The sequence below is a fragment of the Trachymyrmex cornetzi genome, unplaced genomic scaffold (genome assembly GCF_001594075.2).
Source record: "Trachymyrmex cornetzi isolate Tcor2-1 unplaced genomic scaffold, Tcor1.1 scaffold16, whole genome shotgun sequence".
Taxonomy (NCBI): Eukaryota; Metazoa; Arthropoda; class Insecta; order Hymenoptera; family Formicidae; genus Trachymyrmex; species Trachymyrmex cornetzi.
In genome coordinates, this window is record NW_017296201.1 from 1,111,985 (window position 1) to 1,133,366 (window position 21,382).

Genomic DNA, 21,382 nt, shown 5'->3' on the forward strand with positions numbered 1-21,382 from the left:
TATATAAACATACAGAAACATGCATAAACATTCGTAAACATGTAATTATATATGAAATATGTCCACACATGTCCATACATCCTTTTTTTTTAAATTACTGTGTAGCATAATAAAAATAATAATAATAATGCTTTTGAGACTTTCATGGATATTTTCTTCAAAGATATGACCAAGTTTGCAGGTTATCGCTATGTCATTGCTAATGCCAGCCGAGCATTAGTAATGAATAAAGATATGGCGATAACCCGCAACCTTCTGGTATCTTTGATAATAATGGAAAAACAAAAAAATCATGACAAGGATAATTTTCACATTGTTTGTTTTAGAAAAAATCAAGTTTGGAGAAATATAAAAGAATTGCTTATTATCATTATATATAAAATTAGTAATTATGTATAATTTTATATATATAATTATATATAAACAATTATTTTATATTTTTCAAAACTTGATTTTTTATAAAAAACTTTTTGACTCAGTCTAGCCCACTCCATCAGTTTACAGGAGGCGTTGCTGGACATCCTGTATAAAGAATTCTAGAAAAGATATAGATTTTCTCAGTATTTCTGAAGTATTCCAAAAATGTAAAACTTTTTAGAAAATCCATCATTTCATCTTTTTTCTAAAAAATTTTCTGAAATTATATAAGAATTTTATAAAATTCTGTGAAAATTATATGAAGAATTCTAGAAAAATTTTTGCCAAGGAAATTATTAAATATAAATAAAATACTGAAAAAAATATAAAACATTTTATAATTTTTTTCCATAGGGATGCATGAAATTCTGAAACCAAGTGGATCGATTTTTATAACAACAATTAACAAAACTCTAGTATCTTTGCTACCCATTACTATAGCAGCCGAATATATTTTTAAAACTATTCCTGTTGATACTTATAGTTGAAATAAATTTATCACTCCGTTCCGTAAAGTTCAACGTATGTTGGATAGCTATAAGTTTTACTTTAATTGTCATTAGAAAAACATCATCAAAAAACATTTTTTTACATAAAGATAATACTATTATTACACATGAGAAAGCAATGATTACTATACAAATTTTCCTATGCTATCAATTTTCTTCTTTTTTTTATAAATGGCTGTGAAACAAAATTAATTTGTGGCTTAAACCCTAACTCATGGATGACAAGACAATGGTCTTGATTATCATCTACTTCCGCGTTTTATGCACTTCATGCAATAAAACAGAAAAATCTAGCATACTACCTAGTTACTCTTCAAAAAGTACTACTTTCTCGTCATAAGATGCAAAAAATAACACATTAATTTGTTTATTAATTATAATTATAAATAATGTTATCAACTCCTTTTATGGTATGCCATACTCAGAATATAGTGTACTATGTTTAAGCAGAAAATGCATAATATATGTAATGATACTTGGGATATGTAAAATTGAAAGATAATATATAGTATCGCTCAAAAACGTATCACCTTAATCTTTTTTAGCATAACTTCTGTCAAAGAAAATCAAACACTCATTTGATTCACTTTAACGAAAGTTATGCTTAGAAATGTAAAGGCGATACACTTTTGAATGGTATTGTAAAATTACTGTACAGTATATGAAAAGAATATATATTTTATTGTAATAAATTTAATTGTATTTAATATATACTTGGATAATATATGCTGTGATAATACACTTCTATATGAAAAAAGATATGCTATATTTAGAAACGATATCTATTCTTATTTTATTAAGTATCACGTAGAGATAATTGTGTAACAACGTATCGCATGGAACCCAGGTAAAAATTACAAGGCAATAAGGAAACAGTATTCTAAGAAAATTATTCGCGAAGTTGTCATTTAAATCTTCTTTAGCGTTTAACGGCAACTTCATGAAAAGGCAATCAATATTTACTTTGAAATAGCGAATCCTACTCGGTCGTTCTCCATATCAAACTCTGTATAAAATCGGCCAATAAATACATCACCCAAAATCCATAATGACTGAGGCAAATCCATACCCATGAAGCCACTCATACATATTGTTTTACCAAATTGTTTAATCTAGGAAAAATTAAATATTGCGTGATTTCTGTTCTAAAATAATTTAAATCATTACATGAGACATTTATATTTACCTTAAGGACATAATCTTCACTAGTAAGAGTGAAATTCTTACCACCTAGTATGAAACTGATCGAGGGCATATCAGAAATCTGGTTACAACTCACCTTTAAATAATTAATATTCATATTGGTAATCAATAATTTATTATAAATTAATTCTTATTTCTGTAATTTATCTCGGTATTGTTGTAAGTTACTTATTGTGCGAAAGTCAATTACTTACTATTGCTTCCCCACCAATAGAAGTAGCTCCGATCATTTTGTTAATATTTTCGATTTCTGACACTGGTCCAGCTATTAGGGAAGTGCCCGTATCGGCAATAGCTTGGCAGCCTTCCTTGCAGAAAGCGCTATCTTTTACTCGAACCCTATATTGTCGTAGCATTAACAATTTACTGACAAAATATGATCCGTGATTGTGCGACATTTAATTTAATCACATACCCATCCATCGTAAATTGCCAGTATCCTTTGCGAGTAACAGGAATATACGTGAATTCGCTTTCGTAATGATCGGGGTCGGAGCCACCCAATATCATTTCACCACCCACTTCAGCTGAAGGATCGCTGTATAGGTTTCATACTTTTTATATTGTAATATGGAAAAACTATTTGAATGAAATAAAATTTTTAGAAACACATGATGCATGAAAAAATTTTTACCGATTTAAATAGAAACTAAAAACAGCTTGCGGCACCAAGTTTTGTTTGACCATATTATAAAAGACGGGAGTCACTCCATCGACGGATATCGTAGAGTAACCCATCCCCAAGATACCATCGAATTTCGCAGCAACAAAGGCTAATCCTGGTTCTGTTACAGCTTCCGCGAATGTTTGATGCTGAACAGCAAGGCCAGCAACCTATAACAGGATCGATATTATTAATAAAATATTGTGCTTTACTTTGGAAAACAAAACAGGTAAATCTTTGGATGAGCTACAGCCTCGTAAAAAAAAATGACTATATAGGGTGGAGATATTTATATTTTATATCGTCATATTCACAATCAAAAGACAAAAATACATAACAAATAAATAGTCATTTCTTTTTTTACAAAAATGTAGCTCATCTGAAGGTTTACCCAATAATAATGTTTTTTAAGAAATTTTCATAGATTACAATTTAGTTGGAACTGTATTAAATTGTTTGCTAAATAATGACTCACAGTCACTACATCTTCAGATAAAAATCCAGACAGGCTGCCAGTACCATAACGAATGGCAAATGCAGTATCATTTTTATGGTATGTAGTGGATTTTTTGCTATTATATTTATTATGCAACACTGTAAAAAATAGTAAATAAAAGTTTCAATTATCGAAGAGTTCAGAAATAATTTCTTTATTAATTTAAATGTATAATTAACAGCAATTTAAATCATTGGATATATTTGTATTTTATGCTTTAACATGTGAACTATCTTATGTCGAAGGTTATTGCTATTTTAAGAATAAGCGTGATAATTACATAAAGAAGACTGTAAATAATTATAGAGCGTAGTTCCATAATATTTGGTTTATCACAATGATTTTAATTTTTGAAACTGCCATTTTAAAGATTTTAAGAATTAATTTCAAATATGAATAGATAGAACACAATTTGCAGCATTATTTCTTTTCTACCAATAAGAAATAAAGCTCATAACGATAGTTATATTTTTAGTGCTTAAATAATTCGGTATGAATTTATATATTACGTATCAAATTCTGCCAAACCACACGCCGAATTGATTTTGCAGTCTTGAAACGCGATACCGACAAAACTACCATAGTAATATGACAAATTAAATTGCCTAGCAATTTAATAATTTGATGTTCACAGGCATCTTAGAAAGATCTTTAGTACATAAATTCACACCGAATTATTTAAGCACTAAAGATCTAACTTTAATTGTTATGGGCTTAATTTTCTATTGATTGTTTATTCACATGTATGGTTCAATAAAATTCTTATTGTTTATTTCTATTCTACATTTTTATTTTTGTTATTAATACTGAAGAAAAAAAAGCACTCGAGATTATTTCAATGTTTAGAGTGATACTATTAATTATAAATATATATGTATATAAATAATGAAACATCAAAGAAATAGTGAAACTATGATGTACTTACAGCAAGCAATGTTGGTAAGGCTGCATTTCTTGGATGGTACCCAGAGGTTGGAGGAACCAGTATCAAAAATTACTTTAAAATTCTGTGGTGGAGTTCCAATTGAAATAACACCATAGTATTGAGCATCCAAATAATTAGATAGAGGTTCTGGTGTGCCAGTAGTTGTAAGCATACGAACTTGTGTCAGGTCAGTGTCAACCTCTTTCAAAGCTTTTCGAATGGAATCTACCTTGTGTAATGAAATTCTTAAAGCAACACAAAGAAGTTCCATTATACTATATGCACACATTTATCACGTATATATCAGAGGAGATATTTATACATAAGAGATATATATGTACATACATACACGTATGTATAGAAATATCTCCACTGATGCAAGCGGTACTAATTTAAAAAAACAATGAGTCATGAAAACCATCATATAAGTTTAATCTTTGTTCTAGAAGCTTTTCTATACATGTATAATATAAAATAAAACAAAATTGCATGTGTGATGCAATTAAAAAGAAGTCTATTTCTTTAATTGTGGATTTGATAATCAATCTGAATCTTTATGATTCATCATATCATGATTCATGCATATTTAAAAGTACTATAAAATTTATAGTCCAGATCTTTTTAAATAAATCTTGATTCGATAGTGAACATTCATTAACTGTACAATTTTATACAAAGAAAATTAGAAAATTACTTCGAATGAGTTAATTATATGTTACTTAAAAATTACACGATAAACAAATGATAAGTAAGCAGTAATGATGGGCTAAATAGTTATTTTTTGTAAACAAGTACAATTATAATTTTATTGTTACTTCAAAAGAACCGGTTATTTAAATAATTATCGGTCATTTGAACGGTTTTTATTACTCATAATATCCTATATCCTAGTCACATTTTTGGATTATTTCTCATTATTTAAGTTATTTAAGAAATTTAGTTTGAAATATTTCATTATTTAAAATATTTTTGCTTAAACAAATAAATATAAAGTGTTAAATTTTATGCGCAAAAATTGATATTAATATAATTATTCATAATAGCTCAAATTTCTTTTCATTTTGTGTAGGGCCATATTGCAATCGAAAAATATTAATATGATTAATAAGTAATAATCATTAGGAAAAAGAGAGAAAAGTCATTTTTGAAATTCCATTTTTTTTATCGTAGTATGATTAAATTAAAAAATATATAAACAAAATGTTATATGATAATATTTCATCTATATCAATTAAGAAAATAAAAGCCTTTGAGATAAAAGATATATAACAACTGAATAAACAAAGACGTTTTAATTCTTGATTTGGATTTTCTTCAGCAAATACATTAATGATAAAAAAAAATATTTGTTTATCTTGCAAACAACGAACAAATATTCCTTTTTTATCATTAACGAAGAGGATCCAAACCAAGGATCGAAATGTATTTGTTTATTCAGTTGTTACATATCTATTATTTCATTTATAAATTTGATAATTTAAACAATTTCCTTTTTTAAAATTTGAAATTTATCTTTTATCTAGTGCTCTGAATGTTATTGCAATCAAGTTTTATTGTATATAACAACTGAATAAACAAAGACGTTTCAATTCTTGATTTGGATCTTCTTCAGCAAATACATTAATGATAAAAAAAGAAATATTTGTTCATCGTGCGAACAACGAACAAATATTCTTTTTTTATCATTAATGAAGAGAATCCAAACCAAGGATCGAAATGTATTTATTTACTCAGTTGTTACATATATATCTAATAAAACTTGATTGCAATAACATCCAGCACTGGCTCTCAAAGGCTTTTTATATTCTTAAAATTGATTTAATTCATTAGAGCCTATAGAATTTCTATTATTTCATTTATAAATTTGATAATTTGAACAATTTTCTTTTTTAGAATTTGAAATTTACTACTTTTATCTACTTATAAAATTTAAGACTTGATAAAAATAATCATTTAGTCTGTTAACCATTTTCAAATTTGATGACTGTTAACTCAGTAACAGATAACGAAATAACGCCCATCACTAGTAATCAGGAATGTGTTCGTTGCTATCTATATGGGTCTGTGTTTTGTAACTGAACTATCTATGGGTCTGTGTGTGTTTTGTAACTGAACTAATGTACACTTTCGAAACTTAACACGATAGGTAAATATATGTTCGGCATTTAGCAAAAGCGAGAAAAAGAATTCTAGTGCAGTCTAGTGCAAGAATAAAAAACAGATTTTATATTTGGCCATGTTCCAAAATTTACTGCCAGTACTGAAAATCTATAGTACACATAACATAAGCTACATATTTTCAATATTGGCAGTAAATTTTGGAACAAAGCCTTTGTCTATTTAAGAATCAGAATGAAATTGAAATAGTCTAAATGTAAACTGCTCTTTATTACTCGCTAATCTCATTTAAGTCGTCGTAAGGAAAACAAATATGCAAGAGATCTTCAACACAATCATCTCTTTGTTCGCCTGCTTAACTCCGATAGGAAGAGATATGATTCTTCAAAATTATCAGTTAAGATTGTTTATTTAATATAAACGTACGTATACGCACGATCTCTAATCGATTTATAATGCGGATACGAGTGTTGAGTACGAATCCGCGATGTTTTTAATTTACGTGTACTCACCTTTGGAATTCTGCTTCGATCAGCACAGCAAGTGCCGCAATTGTAATGAAGAAACGTAACATGTTTCTTGAATTTCCTCGGAGGTTGTAAGAATCGAGATTTTTAGAGACGTTGTAACTGCCCTTCTCCCTGTAAATCAGAATTACACAAAGAAGGACTCGATATTATTGCTAATATTCTTGGTTCTTGTCAATTCTTGTTGATCTGTGTCGATGGGCTCATCAGTCACGACAGTCACCCGCCTGGCGCTCTTACCGATTAACCAATCACCAATGCCGCTCAACGACGAATGGCGGCGTCGTCGCGGCGCTATGCCGCTATCGCCGCTATCGGCTATATATACCATAGACGTGTAAAATACATAAGACGGAGTTTAAACTCCGCGGAGGGGGGTTAAAGGCCGCAGCACAAACTGCGTTATGCAAGAGTGTGTGCTGCGGCCTTAAGAGTATATCCTGCACACTAGAGTCCTATAGCGTTTTCGGCCCGATCGGGTTTGCACCAACCTGGGTTGGATTAATCTTTCCTATTGGTTGATATCACACGCTCTACCAATAGGAGAGCGCAAAAATTTATAGTACTAGTGACATATTTCTATTTCATTTTATCCTATACATTCTATCTCACATTATGCACTGTGTTATGCGTTAAGGTAAATTTTCACGGGCTGCTCAAACCGGCTGTTTCAGCGACAAAAAGAATCACGTGATCAAAATTGACGAATATCAAATGTCCATTTTGATCACGTGATCCTTTTTGTCGCTAAAATAGCCGGTTAGAGCAGCTCGTGAAAATTTACCTTTATGCAAAAGTTTGTGTCTAGGCTCTTAAAATTGACAGATCTCAAGCGTTAACTTTGATCACATGACCTTTTTTGTCGCTGAAACAGCCGATTTAAATGGCTTGTGAAAGTGTATTAAAAAATATGAAACTCAATTATCAAAAATGAAATTATTTTATTCTCAATACAATTTTATTCTTACAATACATATAAAAAATGAGATTATCTAAAATAGAACAAAATTCGTTTCTAAAACTTTTTCCTTTTTTAATTTTTGCCTTGCGTATATTGCTGAATTTGATTGATTGACATAAGCATTCCGATTTTTGTTGTAAAGTTATCGTATAACAAATTAATAATAGTTCCATACTGATAAATTATTTAATTTACAATATTTCAATCCGAATTCAAAGTTTCATTCATCAGAAATCAAATTTACTTGTTGATGAATCCGCCATCACATTAAATTCAATCTGTCCCTCACAATTCTCTTGAACTTCAGAAGTAAGAGTTTCTTCTATATCCTAGAAAAACAATTTTTTTTATTTGTTAGTCAATGAATACGAACATTCTCATTGAATTAATGTTATAATTAATACTATTAAATTTAATACAGTTAAAGAGATCCGGGCTGAAATAATACTTTTTGCAATAAGTTCTTTAGATTGTAATATGCTAGTAGCATCAAAAATCTAATTAAAAATGCATACAGATGTATTATTCCAACATCTAACTTTGATCATAATTGGTGCTTTTCTTATTCAGTTAATTAATACAGACAAATTACAATTTTATTTATAATACATATTTTACTTATTTAGATAAAACTGTCTGTGAAAAAACAGAACTTTTCTATGTAGATTATTTTCAATTTATAAACATGAAATAAATGTGCAAACCTTTTGCGAAAAAAACGCGTCGATTATAGCCATAGATTTTTGATAAACTTGCTCATTCTGATGATGTTGAAGAGCTTCTATTTTATCTAATCCTCCAGCTTCTTCTATCAGAATAGCAAGTCTTTCCACTTGTCCTATTTTCTCTGCTGCATGCAAAATATTAGTTAGACCATCTAATACAACAATAACAACATTCCAATCTTTCGATTCCAATAAATTACAAAAAGGTGGCAATACACCCGCTCCCACTAATTGGGATAAATGTTGGATTGTTCCTCCTGTTGTCAAGTTAGTTATAGCCCATGCAGCCTCTTTTTGTGACTTATAGTCCCCCTTAAAAAATGAATAAATTTATCTACAAAATTCTTTACACAAATATTTAAAACAAGTCTTCAACTAATTTTGTCGTGTATGTGCGCAAACACACTTACAAACTGCAGTACTTCTATCAATGGTGGTAAAAGACCAGCATCTATCACATTTTGGATTTGATTCGGATTACCAGCCATAATATTACTAATTGCCCAAGCAGCTTCCTTTACAATATTGACGCGATGATACCGCAACAAGGCACCAAGATGTGACAATCCTCCCGCAAGAATTACAGCATCCGTTTGAGCATCATCACCTGTTACTATATTTCCAACTGTACGCAATGCTGGAGTAAGAATAATTCCTTCCTGCAAAGTCAATATCTCTACAAGTCTCGGTATAATGCCAGTTTCTAATACTGCTTGTATTTTGTCGTTGGATCCATCAGTAAGGTAAGAAAGTGCCCAACAGGTATCAGCTAGGACAAACAGCAATGTAAGTATCTTAAATTCAAAGTAAATTATATAATATATAAAATAACAATATGAACATCTTACCAAGTACATCTCGATCTGTATAACTAAGCAGGCGATTAAATATTGGTAGAACAGGTTTAATCAATTCAAAAGGTGGAGGTGGATTCTTATTTCGACATAAATTAGATAAAGTCCATACAACGTTCCGCAAGAATATCATCTGCACATTTAATTAGTATCGGAAAATATTAAAATATGTCATCTACTTGTTCAAATCTTATGTTTTATACACACACACACACGGGCGCGCGCGCGCGCACGCACGCACACACATGTTTGTGTGTACATGTTATTTAATTATTATAAGACTAATATATCTATTAGATAATCTATTCTTAGAATAATTAGATAGCAATGTTTAATATGATTGAATACTGACATTAACTACAGGGTGGGCCATCTATTGGTACGTTTTTACAGGGTGGGCCATCTATTGGTACGTTTTTAAAAATGCGATCAAATGAGCATACATTGATATTTTTTATTAATTTTTTTTTTGTTGTGAAGCTAACATTTTTAAAAACGTACCAATAGATGGCCCACCCTGTATTTAATCATTGTTTTATCATAAAAAATGTACAAATCTTAGAGGCTCTGCGCACATAAATATTAAATATTAAAAAATAACATTACGAATAAAGATTAATTGTAAAGCCCTAAACACAATGCAAAGGCAACAACGATAGCGATAGAGATAGTGATAGCAATAGCGATACAAATAGCGATAGCGATAGGAACAGAGGAATCCAACATACGAGAATGCATATGTCAACGCACATATTCCTATGTACATTGACATATGGATTCCTCTGTTCCTATCGCTATCGCTATTTTTATCCCTATCGCTGTTGCCTTCACATTGTGTTTAGGCCTTAACACATAATATCTTCTATCTTACTTGTATTCATTGTGTGTTACATTTAAATTTATTTCTAATTTTATTTCTCTAATATTTAATATTTATTTCTATTTATAATATTTTATTTCATTTTACTTCTTTAAGTCCCTAATATTTAGTACTCTTGCTCCTAATATTTCTTTTGTTATGCGCAGGGCTTAAAATTTGTACATTTCTGACATTAATAAAATTTTTTAATATTAATATCGACAATATGAAAGCAATCAAGACAAACGTAATCAAAGGTTGTCAAATACAATGTCACTTACTGAAGTATCAGGTTTAATTAAATCCAGCAACAGAGGCAGAGCATCATGTCCAAGAACTAGATCACGTGCATATGGACCATCTCCGGCTATATTTCCTAAGGCCCACACTGCTTGTTCCGCAACGACGGATGATGTAGATTTAAGTAGTTTCACTAATTTTGGTATTGCTCCATATTTTACAACATTTTGTGTTTGTAAGGATGTACCAGAGGCTATGTTAGTTAATACCCATGCTACTTCAAATTGCAAAGCAATGCTAAATAGAAATAAATAAATTATATCTTGTTTCTTAAATATATGAAGAAATAATTCACTTAAATCAATAAATTATTTTCATAGTGTTCATATACATACTTATAATCGTTATCTAAGAGCTCAATGCAACGTGGTACTATGCCACCTTCTATTATATCATTTATAGGAGGATTTTTTTCTCGACTTAATAATTTTCTGCAAGTCTGAATTGCCGACAATTGTAATGTCTCATCTGATGAGTTTATATGGTTTACAATTTCATTTATAGAAAGAGTAGGAGTGGGTGAAACAGCAGCTTTATCCGATAAATCTGACTGTTCTTGATTTGATGTATCAAGATTACGTCGTTTTGATAATTGATCATCCTTCTTGGCTTTACGTAGTTCCACTGATAATGCATTCCTTCTTATTCGAGCTTCCTAAGAGAGGTACACATATACTAAAGGAATGTTCGTAAACGTTTACACAGTAGATTATTTGTAATCTATTAATCATATCAGGGCAAATTTGAATAGCAAATATTAACATATTGTTTTAAATTTATACATATATTATATAATATGTATAATGTATAAAATTTAAAATACAAATTAGAATATACAAATGGTACTATCTTATGTCTTTCTTGATGTCACATAACTTGTCTAAAAATTTTTTAAATGCATCTTATACATCCTGTACAGCATAAATTATTAATTCCAGCAGTATTACAGCAACATTGCGATATACCAATAATAGTGCAATAAGGTCACAAACATAACAACATTAAGTTTTTGTGTCATATAAATATTGAAATAATCCAATCTTTTATATGTAATTATATAAGAAAAGCTAAGTGAATAGATGCTTTATAATGATTGTATAAATTTATATATAAACTACAACAGGTCATATATAAACATGTATAAAAATATGTAAGAAATTTGTATTTCCACAAATATAGGAAATTTTTTCTAAAAGAACCAAAAGCAGATTGATTTTCACTAATTATTATTGAAAATAAACAATTAAAATACATAATCGAACATTTCGACCTTGAATATGGACCTCAGTGAGTGTACGTACGTATATTGCTGCTAGACTCAGAGATAAAAAAATTTTAATTGGCTGGAACTGTTAAATTAGAAAATAGTTTTATTTACACTTACTTCATGTTTGTTATTAAATTTAAAATTTGCTTTGCGTCCATGGCTGTTATCCTCTCGAGAAGGCATTATTCTTTAACGTACTCAATACTTTTTATACTGCTTGATTTATCTCAATCTGTAAATATCCCTGTGTAAATGTTTAATAAAACATTTAAATTAAAAATATATTAGTGATAATAACGACTAGTTAGAATATACTGAGAAATAATCTATACAATTAGACCAAGCCCGATAGAATACGTCTATAATTAACCTTATCACACACAAGTCATATTTACTTATTCGAAGAAAATTTGAGTGTAACTGTATGTGATTACCGTATGAAAATATAATTGTGGTAAACATAGCTAATCTTAAATTTATTTTTCACGATTACACGCGAATACTGAGAAATAAGCTATATTTAATCGCGAATCTAATAGAATATGTATGTATATATATATATATGTGTGTGTGTTCTGTTACAGTTTACCTCATCAAAATTCATAATTCATATATTCGAAGAAAATTAGAGTGACTATGATTAACGTATGAAAACATGATTGTTGCTATTTTTAGTTTACTTTTCATAACGGTTAGACGAAAATAAGTATTAGATAATATCTATATAGGTAATTATATATAAAGTATAATAAATTAATTTCAATCGTACCTTTACAAATTAGACGGCGCGATAATTATCTCTTCAAACTGCAAATTCTCCTGCATATGCCTGTGTCACTCGTCTTTCTTTGTCAAAGAATTCAAATAACTTATCGTTGCTGTTAAAAATAAAAAAGAAAGAAAAAGGTTCCTGTTTAGAATTATCCAATAAGAATCGTTGAAAAATTGAAAATAGTAAGACCAAGTTACGTTCAACGTTCAACCGCTCTACAAGTGTCCACAAGCAAGGCTGGTGGCCTTTCTATTTCTACAATAAGCTAATTATCTTTAAGGAGCGTTTATATTGGCCTTATTCATATGCCATAATCCGTACGAATTGATTAATCACAGTCGAGTATTCCCCTCTTATCGAATGAGAGAGGAATTCGCGACTGTGATTGGTCAATTCTTACAGATTACGGCATATAGCTCAGCAAATTCAAAATTTTGTTTCGAATAACCACTTTGCGATTCGGAAGCTTCTGGAATCTAGTTCCCTCTAATATACCGCGTTCATTAGTAGGCACCTTAAGGTTGCCATCTGTCTCTCTTTTTTTCCCGAATATCGTTTTCTTGTCCCTGAGAGAAAATTCCGCTGAAACTTTGCAGAAATTTTGATGAAAGTGAGTTTTTTAACAAAAATATTGAATAACCGAAATTGAACTAAAATTCCTTCGCAAGTTTTCTGAAAATGTCACTAAATTTGCTAAAATTTCGTTTAAATTTCGGTGATTTTTTTCAGCTAAATTAATGAGAATTGTTGAAATTAAATAGAAATTTTTCTGAAAATTTCTCTAAAAATTTATTGAAATTTTTCTAAAATTTCTCTGAAATATTTTCATATAATTTTTTTTCAGCAAAAAACTGGAAAATGAATCGTTAAATTCAAAACAAAATTGTTCCAAAAATTTTACTGAAAATTTGTTGAATTTTTCTGAAATTTGATTTAAATTTCGCCGAAAATTTTATATTTCTTTAAAAATATATTGAATATTTTTTAACATTTCGCTAAAAGTGTATTGCAAAATTATTACGAATACGCGAAAATTAGTTTTGCTACATTTATTTTTTACATATAAATGGTTTTAATTATATGTGTAAGAAGACAATATATTATAGTATTAAGTATATTTTCACTAGCACATTACAGTTGTATTTAATATTAATTATATTTTCTATAGGCGTTCCATCTTTTTCACATGTTAAAACTTTAACTATATCGAAAAAAAGCTTTACGATTAATATCTCGGTTCACGAGGCAGAGCAACGCTTTTTCTGCCAAATTTGTTCGTTTTGTGCAAAATCCCAAATGAGCCTAATTTCGCCAAAATCGGAACTGATGGTACTAAATAGAACAATTATATCGATCATTTTATCATAATCATGAATTGAAAAGAAATAGAAGAAAACAATATCGAGTACAAGGTTCCATGATCATTACTTATTATTCTTTAAAGCGATAAGTTTGTTTTTAACCGACATACATATAAGTAACAAATTTATTTATCTGTTAAACTGTATATTACTACGAAAATTAACTTAAGCTTTATCAATTAAGCAGTTTCTAATAATCGCAATTCGCGCACGCATTAAATATTTTTAAAAAATAATTAAATTAATATATTTAGATAAAATTTTTTAACTAAGATAGGTACTTATTGAATTATACACTTACATAATTTTTAAAATAGTGCCTTAATTATGATGAATAAAAAAAAGCACATGTCTCCTATTTGTGATATTATAAAAAACATAAAAATAATTGCAATATATAATACTAATTGATTAATTTTTTTCTAATTAATTTTATTTTTTCGTTTTAAAGCTATAAATACGAAATTTGTAGTGCTGCTAGTATTCCTTTAAATCGCTTATTATCGACCTAATATAAAATCGCTTTGATCGTTGACTAAGAAATGATAAACAAATGCAGCTTTCTTTTTATCGAAAGTAATTTGAGTCGCACGACTTCTCTGATGGCGATCGTCTCTGCTTCTAGGCGGATACCTTAGAAATATTGATCCAAACAGCGTCGCTGCACACATACACACACAAATAATATTTTTTAAGTATTTTTGTCAATGCTCCTTATATGGTAGAGAAATAATAAATTAAGAGCAAGATAGAAATGAATATAATAAGTTTACCAAGTGTCTTAGCATCGAGTTCGTTATCCTGTGTATGATTTAATAACTCTTGCAAGAATGAACTGATATAGAGGAAGACAGTTCTTCTAGTTTCTGGTAACTGCATTACAATCTATAAATGAATAAAATAATACGATAATCTGAATTCATGTAAGAAAACATTACATTACAGTAAAATGCTAATTTCTGATTTACTTGTTTGCATTGTAAATAATTAGTTGCTGCTGATAGGCAAACGTTATGTAGATTATACGGTATCAATGGTTCAGCAGTAGATTCTAAAAGCAGTAGTAATGCCTCTGCTACTGAATGTACACCACCAGCTATATGAAGAAAGAAATTATTGTCAAGGAATGATAATATATCCATGTGTATGATATATATATATATATGTATTTGCTTGCGTGTATGTATGTATACAGGTGTCCCATAAAATTAAACCATCTTTCACAACACGCTTTACAACCGGTATATAATAGCAGGTTAAAACTGCACTTTACAACATTTCACCATCACTTACGTCTACGTTGACCCAATTATAGATCGGGCTTTATTTGTGTGTGTATTAATGTTATTATATATTTTGAAATATTTTTTTTAAAAGGATACGCATTGGATCTTGACTCCATTCATCTAACCAATCTCGAATAGCTATTATCTCATTATGAAGGCCTGGTGTTTCAAAAAGTCCTGGAGTTTTAAGGCCATGTCGATATAATCTATCCACTAAATGCCATATTTCTTTTGGAACTGAATATGGTTCTTGTGAGAGATTTTTATTATTCTCCTGCATTTTTAATCAAGCAATTTTAAAGTACAGATTAGATTACGGAGAAACACTTTCGCAATAAAATTATACTTGTCAATTTTTCAATACTTACCAATTCGACTAATCGTCCAATAGGAATTTCTCTAATTGGAACTGAAACATGAACCAATGCTTCCATGGAAGAGCCAAAACAGCTTCTCTCATAAGTGCCTGAAATTATTAATTTACATAATTATTTCCAAATTAAAAAACACTAATAAATGGTTCTACTATATATTATTATTATGCGCATGTAATATACCTGTTATAGTAATGAAAATATCTTTGCCTCCCTCGAGATGTAATACTAAAATATCATATAACTTGTCTTCACCAGAATTCAATTTACACGCAGTCTTTTTGTCTACATATACCTCCAGTTTAATGTCGCACTTTTCACCTGATATGATAAGGAAAGGAAACACATAATGGAAAATATATTAGTGTGGAGACAGATATTTAACAAATATATATGAAAAATATAAATTTATACCTGGTTTTATAAAGCCTGTATATGGTTCTATATGCAACCAATCCTTGCAGTAATTTGTATCGTCTAACTTTTTAATAAATTCAAATTGCACTGGTACCTAATTTAAAAATATAAAGAATAAAAGTAGATTGCATGTGCATCCCTTCCTTTTTTCTTGATACGTACCTGACCTGTATTAGCGATAATAAGTTCTTTACTGCTAGATTCAAGAAATCTCAAAACGTCAAAAATAATATCTGTGGTATCAACCATTACTTGAGGCAAGAATTCATTTTCTAATTTATCTAGTTTTTTCATAACTTCCTCGTGAATTTTACGGTACTTAGCCGTGTCTATAATACGTATCTGTTTTGGAAAATTTATACAAGCTATATAATAATATAAGATACTTTTTTCAAGCGAATATGTAATAAATAAAAATAAACAAGAAATCCATATTCACACATCTATACATACTTACTTGAGAATCAAAACTTGCACTAACTGGCTTGTGGTCAGATATCTTTAGTTCCGGATGACTTTTGTAGTAAATTGATTTAATCATATCTCCTTTCCATAGTACTCGATCACACCAAGCTGGAGCTCTGCATTTCTCGCTATACATCGTTAGACATAAACATAAAAAAGAATGATATAAAAATATTAGATCGAAATTTACTTAATAATTGTAAGTTGCATTTTAGAAATGTAATATAATTTTTAGGATACCTTGAATCCCAGTTGTCGGTACCTGGATCATATTTATATGTGGGTTTAAAATTAATCTCTGCTTCCTGAAATCCTTGAAACACACGTCCTGCTTTGCGTTGGTGTCCAAGTTGATCCAATGCTAAGACGGGACCACAGATGCCTTCTGAAATGTACTGCTTAGCTGTTGCAGCATCCATTTCCGTTATCCGATAATTTAAATCTCCCAACCAATAAATCTGGCTATACACATACACATATGCTCATATATGTATACATATACTTATATTGCTTCCTTGCTTCACTATGATACAACTCAAAAAATTAATAGCAAATTTGGTTGAACACGTTAGTTTGCACTATGCACGTTAAAGCTATTGTATACTGATCTAATCCGTATATAAAATGTAATTATTTAAAATTATAAAATACAGATTTTACCTAACAGCACAATAAAGCGGACGGCCGTATCTCGACGCGCGTTTAGATTTGATAGTAGGTTGGACTTATTTAATTTTTAATAATTAATTTCTTGTTAATTATTGCAAAAATTGAAAAATGATATAGGATTTTTTTATTCAGTTTAGTCTGCTCTATTTGCATACGAGCGCTGTATATAATTAGGGAATATTGTATATAATATCATAGAAAACTTACTCGTGATCCTTGAAACTTTTAGGTGGTACATATTTCGTAAAAGATAATCTCGCACAAATATCAGCATAATCCTGATTGCGTCGCTCAAATTCTTCACAATGTGCAGCTAAATGAGCATTAACAAAGCAAACAGCCGTATTGTGAATACAACAACTTACTGCAACACCACCTTTATTGCCCTATAAGAATTTGCAATAAAGTATTAATCTTTGAAGCACAGTGTTTTTATGTATTTATGTAACACCTTTTAAAAAATGAAAAAGTATATTGCACACTGATTTCTTTATAACTTCATATAAAGTGATTGAGTTATGAATCGAATCTGAAGTAAAAATTTTTGAACGCGAGCATGACATGGCAGACAGCGCACTGATCTATCATTCCAGGAGTCCGGGTTCAATCCCAGTAGGAACCAAAATATTTACGCTCGTGTCTCCTCTTGGAAAAGGCTAGCAACCTCCCGAGAGTGCCCACAGAAACATCTCTCGAAAAATCCGTCATTCGAAACCGGCATTAAAAACTGTAATTCCCATATGCTTGTGGCAATTGAATAATCAGCGTTCGCACCACAAGCATATGAGAGAGGTGTCACACAGGCCAAAGGATTAACGTGAGAGAAGTAAAAATTCTAAATTTTACAATTTACTCAAAGCGGTTCAAAGTCCGACAAATTTTTGATTTGTATAATATGTATTATAATAAAAAATTTTGCTTATACAAGATATATTAAAATTTGGTATTCGAAGTTTTTTGGAATCGCTGATTTCAAATTTAAAGTCAAAGATTACAAATTTTCAAAAAGATGACAGAAAATCATAAAATGTCGTCGGATTTGATACAATTATATGAAGATTTATCGAAAAACTTTCTGCTATAGTATTTTGAGTCGCGAATTTTGGAACGTCATGTATAATATCTTGATATATGTATAATTATAAAATATTTTGTGTATTAGAAACTTACCAACTTTCCCATAATTCCCGTTCCTACTGTATCAGTACACACATTTTCGATGAATGGTATATGAGCTTCGAGCGCATATACTAACAACATCATGCCCACTAATCTGACAAGAGCTACTTGTGTATAGTTCCCTCCCGGATGAAGTGAATTAACTATAACTTGTCTATGATAAAATTTTTTTATGTAATTATAAATAATTTTTCATTATGATTAATTATTTAAAAAAGTTATTTAAGATAGGCAAAATGGACACACTATTTTACTTTTTTCAGATTGATACAAATGACATATATACCTCCATTCTTCTTCTCTTGGAGTTTCATGAAATAGAAATGCTTCTTTACTCAAATCTAATTCCTGGAATCCGATAGCATATATATCTGGTGGCATTTCGTCCGTGCTCAACCATTCATTTAATTTAATGTTATTTGGGGGTTGTCCATTTACATTCCACGTGCAAGTAAGTATACTGTAATAATCATGTTACATGTATAATCATCATATGCACAAAAATACATTTTTAAACTGAATTGAAACAAAGAATTTGGGATATATAATCATAATAATGTGAAACAACGAACCGAAATGTTTTACTATATGTATAATCATCTTCTTTACAGGCCATCTGATATCGTACCACTGATTCTCTTGCAGCTACTGGGGATCTACCTGAGGCAATGCTTTGTCGTGGTATTGCTAAATCATGACTCTCAAGATTGAGCAACTATAAAAAATAAATTTTTACTAAAACACGTTCCATCATTCCCATTTTAGATTTCTATAATATTATTATACTAACTTACAGAGTCGGCAGTATCCTGCATATCTTTGCCACCAGTAGCCAAGTTTCTCCTATTTCTTGTTAGCTTTTCAATCCATAAAAATTCCTCTGCAGGGCTTTTAGCTGTTTGATATACTAAAATCACAATTATTCTGTTGATAGATAAATGTTGACAGATAAATGTCTTCTACATGAAAATTATATATTAGATATGTATGCGCATACTTTCTATCGCTCGAAATATTTGTGATACTAAGGAACTGGTAGATTCTCCAAGTTTCATTTCAAATATCAGGCGAAGTTTTCTTGATGTAATATTCATGTATATATCAAGGCCATCCTGTGTTTCTCCATTAGTATCTATAATTAAAAAAAAAAACATTTCAATAAAAAAAATTTAATAATTTTTCCTTTTTCTAGAAAATTTAATTTTTTTTGTTGTATTACTTTTAAAGTAAAGAAACAATGCAGTTCTTAAATTAATTGAACTACTTAATAATTATTAAAATTATTAATTTTTATACAATATTTCAGCCACTATAATGACACTGAAAAAGTATCATATTTTTTTTGAAGCAAGGAATATGCATTATAATAAATACAATATAAATTATAATAAATCTCAAAGGAAAGATTTTTAAAATAGGACCTTCTCATAATTCCTAAAGATTAATATATCATAGAATTAGTACATAATACATAGAAAAGCTTGAGGTACCTATACTACATTTGAAGTCCTGATCAATAGGTAATATTCCTTCCAAGGTCAGATCACTGTATACTTGCGGTGGTGTTTTTGAAGTTAGAAAAATTGCTAAAGCATGGGTTGTACCTTTATAAACAAGAGCAATATATCTTGAAGATTGTATCCATCCTTGTATTAATGACGCTTCTGTGGTCTAATGTTATACAGTTAAGATATATAGAATAATATTATATACTTATATTTATAAAAATATAATTGTAATTCATAATAATAATATCGAATCACGATAAAGTAATCTTTAACCAAATAATACATGATTAAAAGTAAAGCTGTTATTTAATAGCAAATTGCTATTGATCGCAATGATACAATATATATCCATTATTTATTAAGTTTAAGGATACAGTCAAAACAGTCTCGCCTGACACAAACTTGGATTGCACTATTGCTAATGATTCAGATGTCGACATCTCGTTTGATCTCTTAGTTCTCACATACAAATAATTGGTTAAAATTTATTACTATCTGAAATATTGTACAACTTGTGTGATTTACTCTAAATGTCATAATACGTAATAGATCGGAAATAAAGAAAAAATAAACAAAGCTTCTGTCAACAATTCACTCGCACCGCACAAAAATCTCAAGTAAACAAGAAACCGGAGATTAATGGATTAGACGGGTTATGACTTATGCCCAGTATTGCCAACCCATTGCTATATCATCACCCTAGATAGAATTTGAAATTCCCCCAGATAAGGAATGTTGATTCTTATTTGAATGCTTCTCGGGCGTGTCATTCTTGTTTAACGTTTGATAAACAACAACAGAGAGAAACTTGAGAAAGGCTCATTGAAACATATAATACTATTGGAATGAGCGCTGGCGCTAGTTTGGCTATCCTAGCGTTTCAAGTGGTATCATTATCCTTTTCTAACTGCGCATGCGCAATTACAGCTGAGTACAGATTAGAAAAGGACAAGGATATCACTTCGAATGCTCTCTCTCGGGCACTCTTAACAAAAGCCGCATAGGGCCGCGTTTGTTCATATGGCTGAAGTAATATACGAAAAAACAATAATATTCCGAAAATTACCTTTTATCCCTTTTCGCAATTTTCTCCAAAAACGGAACAAAAACGAAACATATATATCTCTAAGTCTTTTTTCTTTAGCTTCTTTTTATCGATTTCCTACACGCTCCTGAAATTTAAATTTAGAACACCATGTATACATGTATATATAATATATGGATACACACACACACACACACACACACACACACACACACACACACACACATACATATAGGTATATTGCCTATGCGTGTGGTTATATACATATCGGTATATTTGAAATCGTTGAAAACAAATATACGGCAATTAAGTATTACCTGCAGCATCATAGATTTGCGCGATATTACTGAGATATATGCTTAGTTTTGGAGATTTATCAAATAAGTCCAGTTTCTGCTTCATTTTCTTTCTTTTGTCAACGCGTTTCCGTATGTATATTAATTATAATTTTTATTTATTTGTAACGAATTAATATGTTATG

At 29.8% G+C, this 21,382-nt stretch overlaps 3 protein-coding genes across 4 annotated transcripts; all 3 read right to left on the minus strand.

Moving 5' to 3' along the window:
- Window positions 1–1,660: 1,660 nt before the first annotated feature.
- On the minus strand, window positions 1,661–7,139 carry cathD (cathepsin D). Its single transcript, XM_018503661.1, has 8 exons — window positions 6,845–7,139; window positions 4,215–4,459; window positions 3,269–3,387; window positions 2,764–2,963; window positions 2,545–2,667; window positions 2,324–2,468; window positions 2,113–2,205; window positions 1,661–2,038 (listed from the first exon to the last, which is right to left on the minus strand). The coding sequence occupies exons 1-8, from the start codon at window positions 6,904–6,906 to the stop codon at window positions 1,886–1,888; spliced, it is 1,140 nt and encodes a 379-aa protein (XP_018359163.1). The 5' UTR covers window positions 6,907–7,139; the 3' UTR covers window positions 1,661–1,885.
- Window positions 7,140–7,905: 766 nt separating this feature from the next.
- Pen (karyopherin subunit alpha) lies at window positions 7,906–12,841 on the minus strand. 2 transcript variants are annotated; one of them, XM_018503651.1, is made up of 9 exons: window positions 12,795–12,841; window positions 12,595–12,703; window positions 11,943–12,069; window positions 10,894–11,213; window positions 10,540–10,795; window positions 9,394–9,532; window positions 8,956–9,314; window positions 8,525–8,857; window positions 7,906–8,149 (listed from the first exon to the last, which is right to left on the minus strand). In XM_018503651.1, the coding sequence occupies exons 3-9, from the start codon at window positions 12,006–12,008 to the stop codon at window positions 8,048–8,050; spliced, it is 1,575 nt and encodes a 524-aa protein (XP_018359153.1). In that variant the 5' UTR covers window positions 12,009–12,069; window positions 12,595–12,703; window positions 12,795–12,841; the 3' UTR covers window positions 7,906–8,047. The 2 variants fall into 2 exon arrangements, with proteins under 2 accessions (XP_018359153.1, XP_018359154.1); XM_018503652.1 differs by having other exon boundaries at window positions 11,943–12,057; window positions 12,595–12,834.
- Window positions 12,842–14,408: 1,567 nt separating this feature from the next.
- On the minus strand, window positions 14,409–20,498 carry Ocrl (Oculocerebrorenal syndrome of Lowe). Its single transcript, XM_018503614.1, has 18 exons — window positions 20,231–20,498; window positions 19,839–20,019; window positions 19,346–19,480; window positions 19,143–19,255; window positions 18,921–19,063; window positions 18,635–18,808; window positions 18,340–18,502; window positions 17,377–17,555; window positions 16,741–16,962; window positions 16,493–16,628; window positions 16,198–16,377; window positions 16,033–16,129; window positions 15,802–15,939; window positions 15,613–15,710; window positions 15,341–15,518; window positions 14,927–15,054; window positions 14,732–14,843; window positions 14,409–14,619 (listed from the first exon to the last, which is right to left on the minus strand). The coding sequence occupies exons 1-18, from the start codon at window positions 20,294–20,296 to the stop codon at window positions 14,459–14,461; spliced, it is 2,604 nt and encodes an 867-aa protein (XP_018359116.1). The 5' UTR covers window positions 20,297–20,498; the 3' UTR covers window positions 14,409–14,458.
- Window positions 20,499–21,382: the final 884 nt, after the last annotated feature.

Excerpts from the sequence above, each read along its gene's own strand:
- cathD (XM_018503661.1), bottom strand. The coding sequence starts at position 6,906 with ATGTTACGTTTCTTCATTACAATTGCGGCACTTGCTGTGCTGATCGAA. Across the intron at positions 2,668-2,763 it reads TTTAGTTTCTATTTAAATCG|CGATCCTTCAGCTGAAGTGG; the intron begins GTAAAAATTTTT and ends AAACCTATACAG. Across the intron at positions 2,039-2,112 it reads GTGAAGATTATGTCCTTAAG|ATTAAACAATTTGGTAAAAC; the intron begins GTAAATATAAAT and ends AATTTTTCCTAG.
- Pen (XM_018503651.1), bottom strand. The coding sequence starts at position 12,008 with ATGCCTTCTCGAGAGGATAACAGCCATGGACGCAAAGCAAATTTTAAA. Across the intron at positions 11,214-11,942 it reads AATTTAATAACAAACATGAA|GAAGCTCGAATAAGAAGGAA; the intron begins GTAAGTGTAAAT and ends TACCTCTCTTAG. Across the intron at positions 9,533-10,539 it reads TAATTAAACCTGATACTTCA|ATGATATTCTTGCGGAACGT; the intron begins GTAAGTGACATT and ends TTAAATGTGCAG.
- Ocrl (XM_018503614.1), bottom strand. The coding sequence starts at position 20,296 with ATGTCGACATCTGAATCATTAGCAATAGTGCAATCCAAGTTTGTGTCA. Across the intron at positions 19,256-19,345 it reads AATATTTCGAGCGATAGAAA|TATATCAAACAGCTAAAAGC; the intron begins GTATGCGCATAC and ends TTGTGATTTTAG. Across the intron at positions 15,711-15,801 it reads TATTTTCATTACTATAACAG|GCACTTATGAGAGAAGCTGT; the intron begins GTATATTACATG and ends TAATAATTTCAG.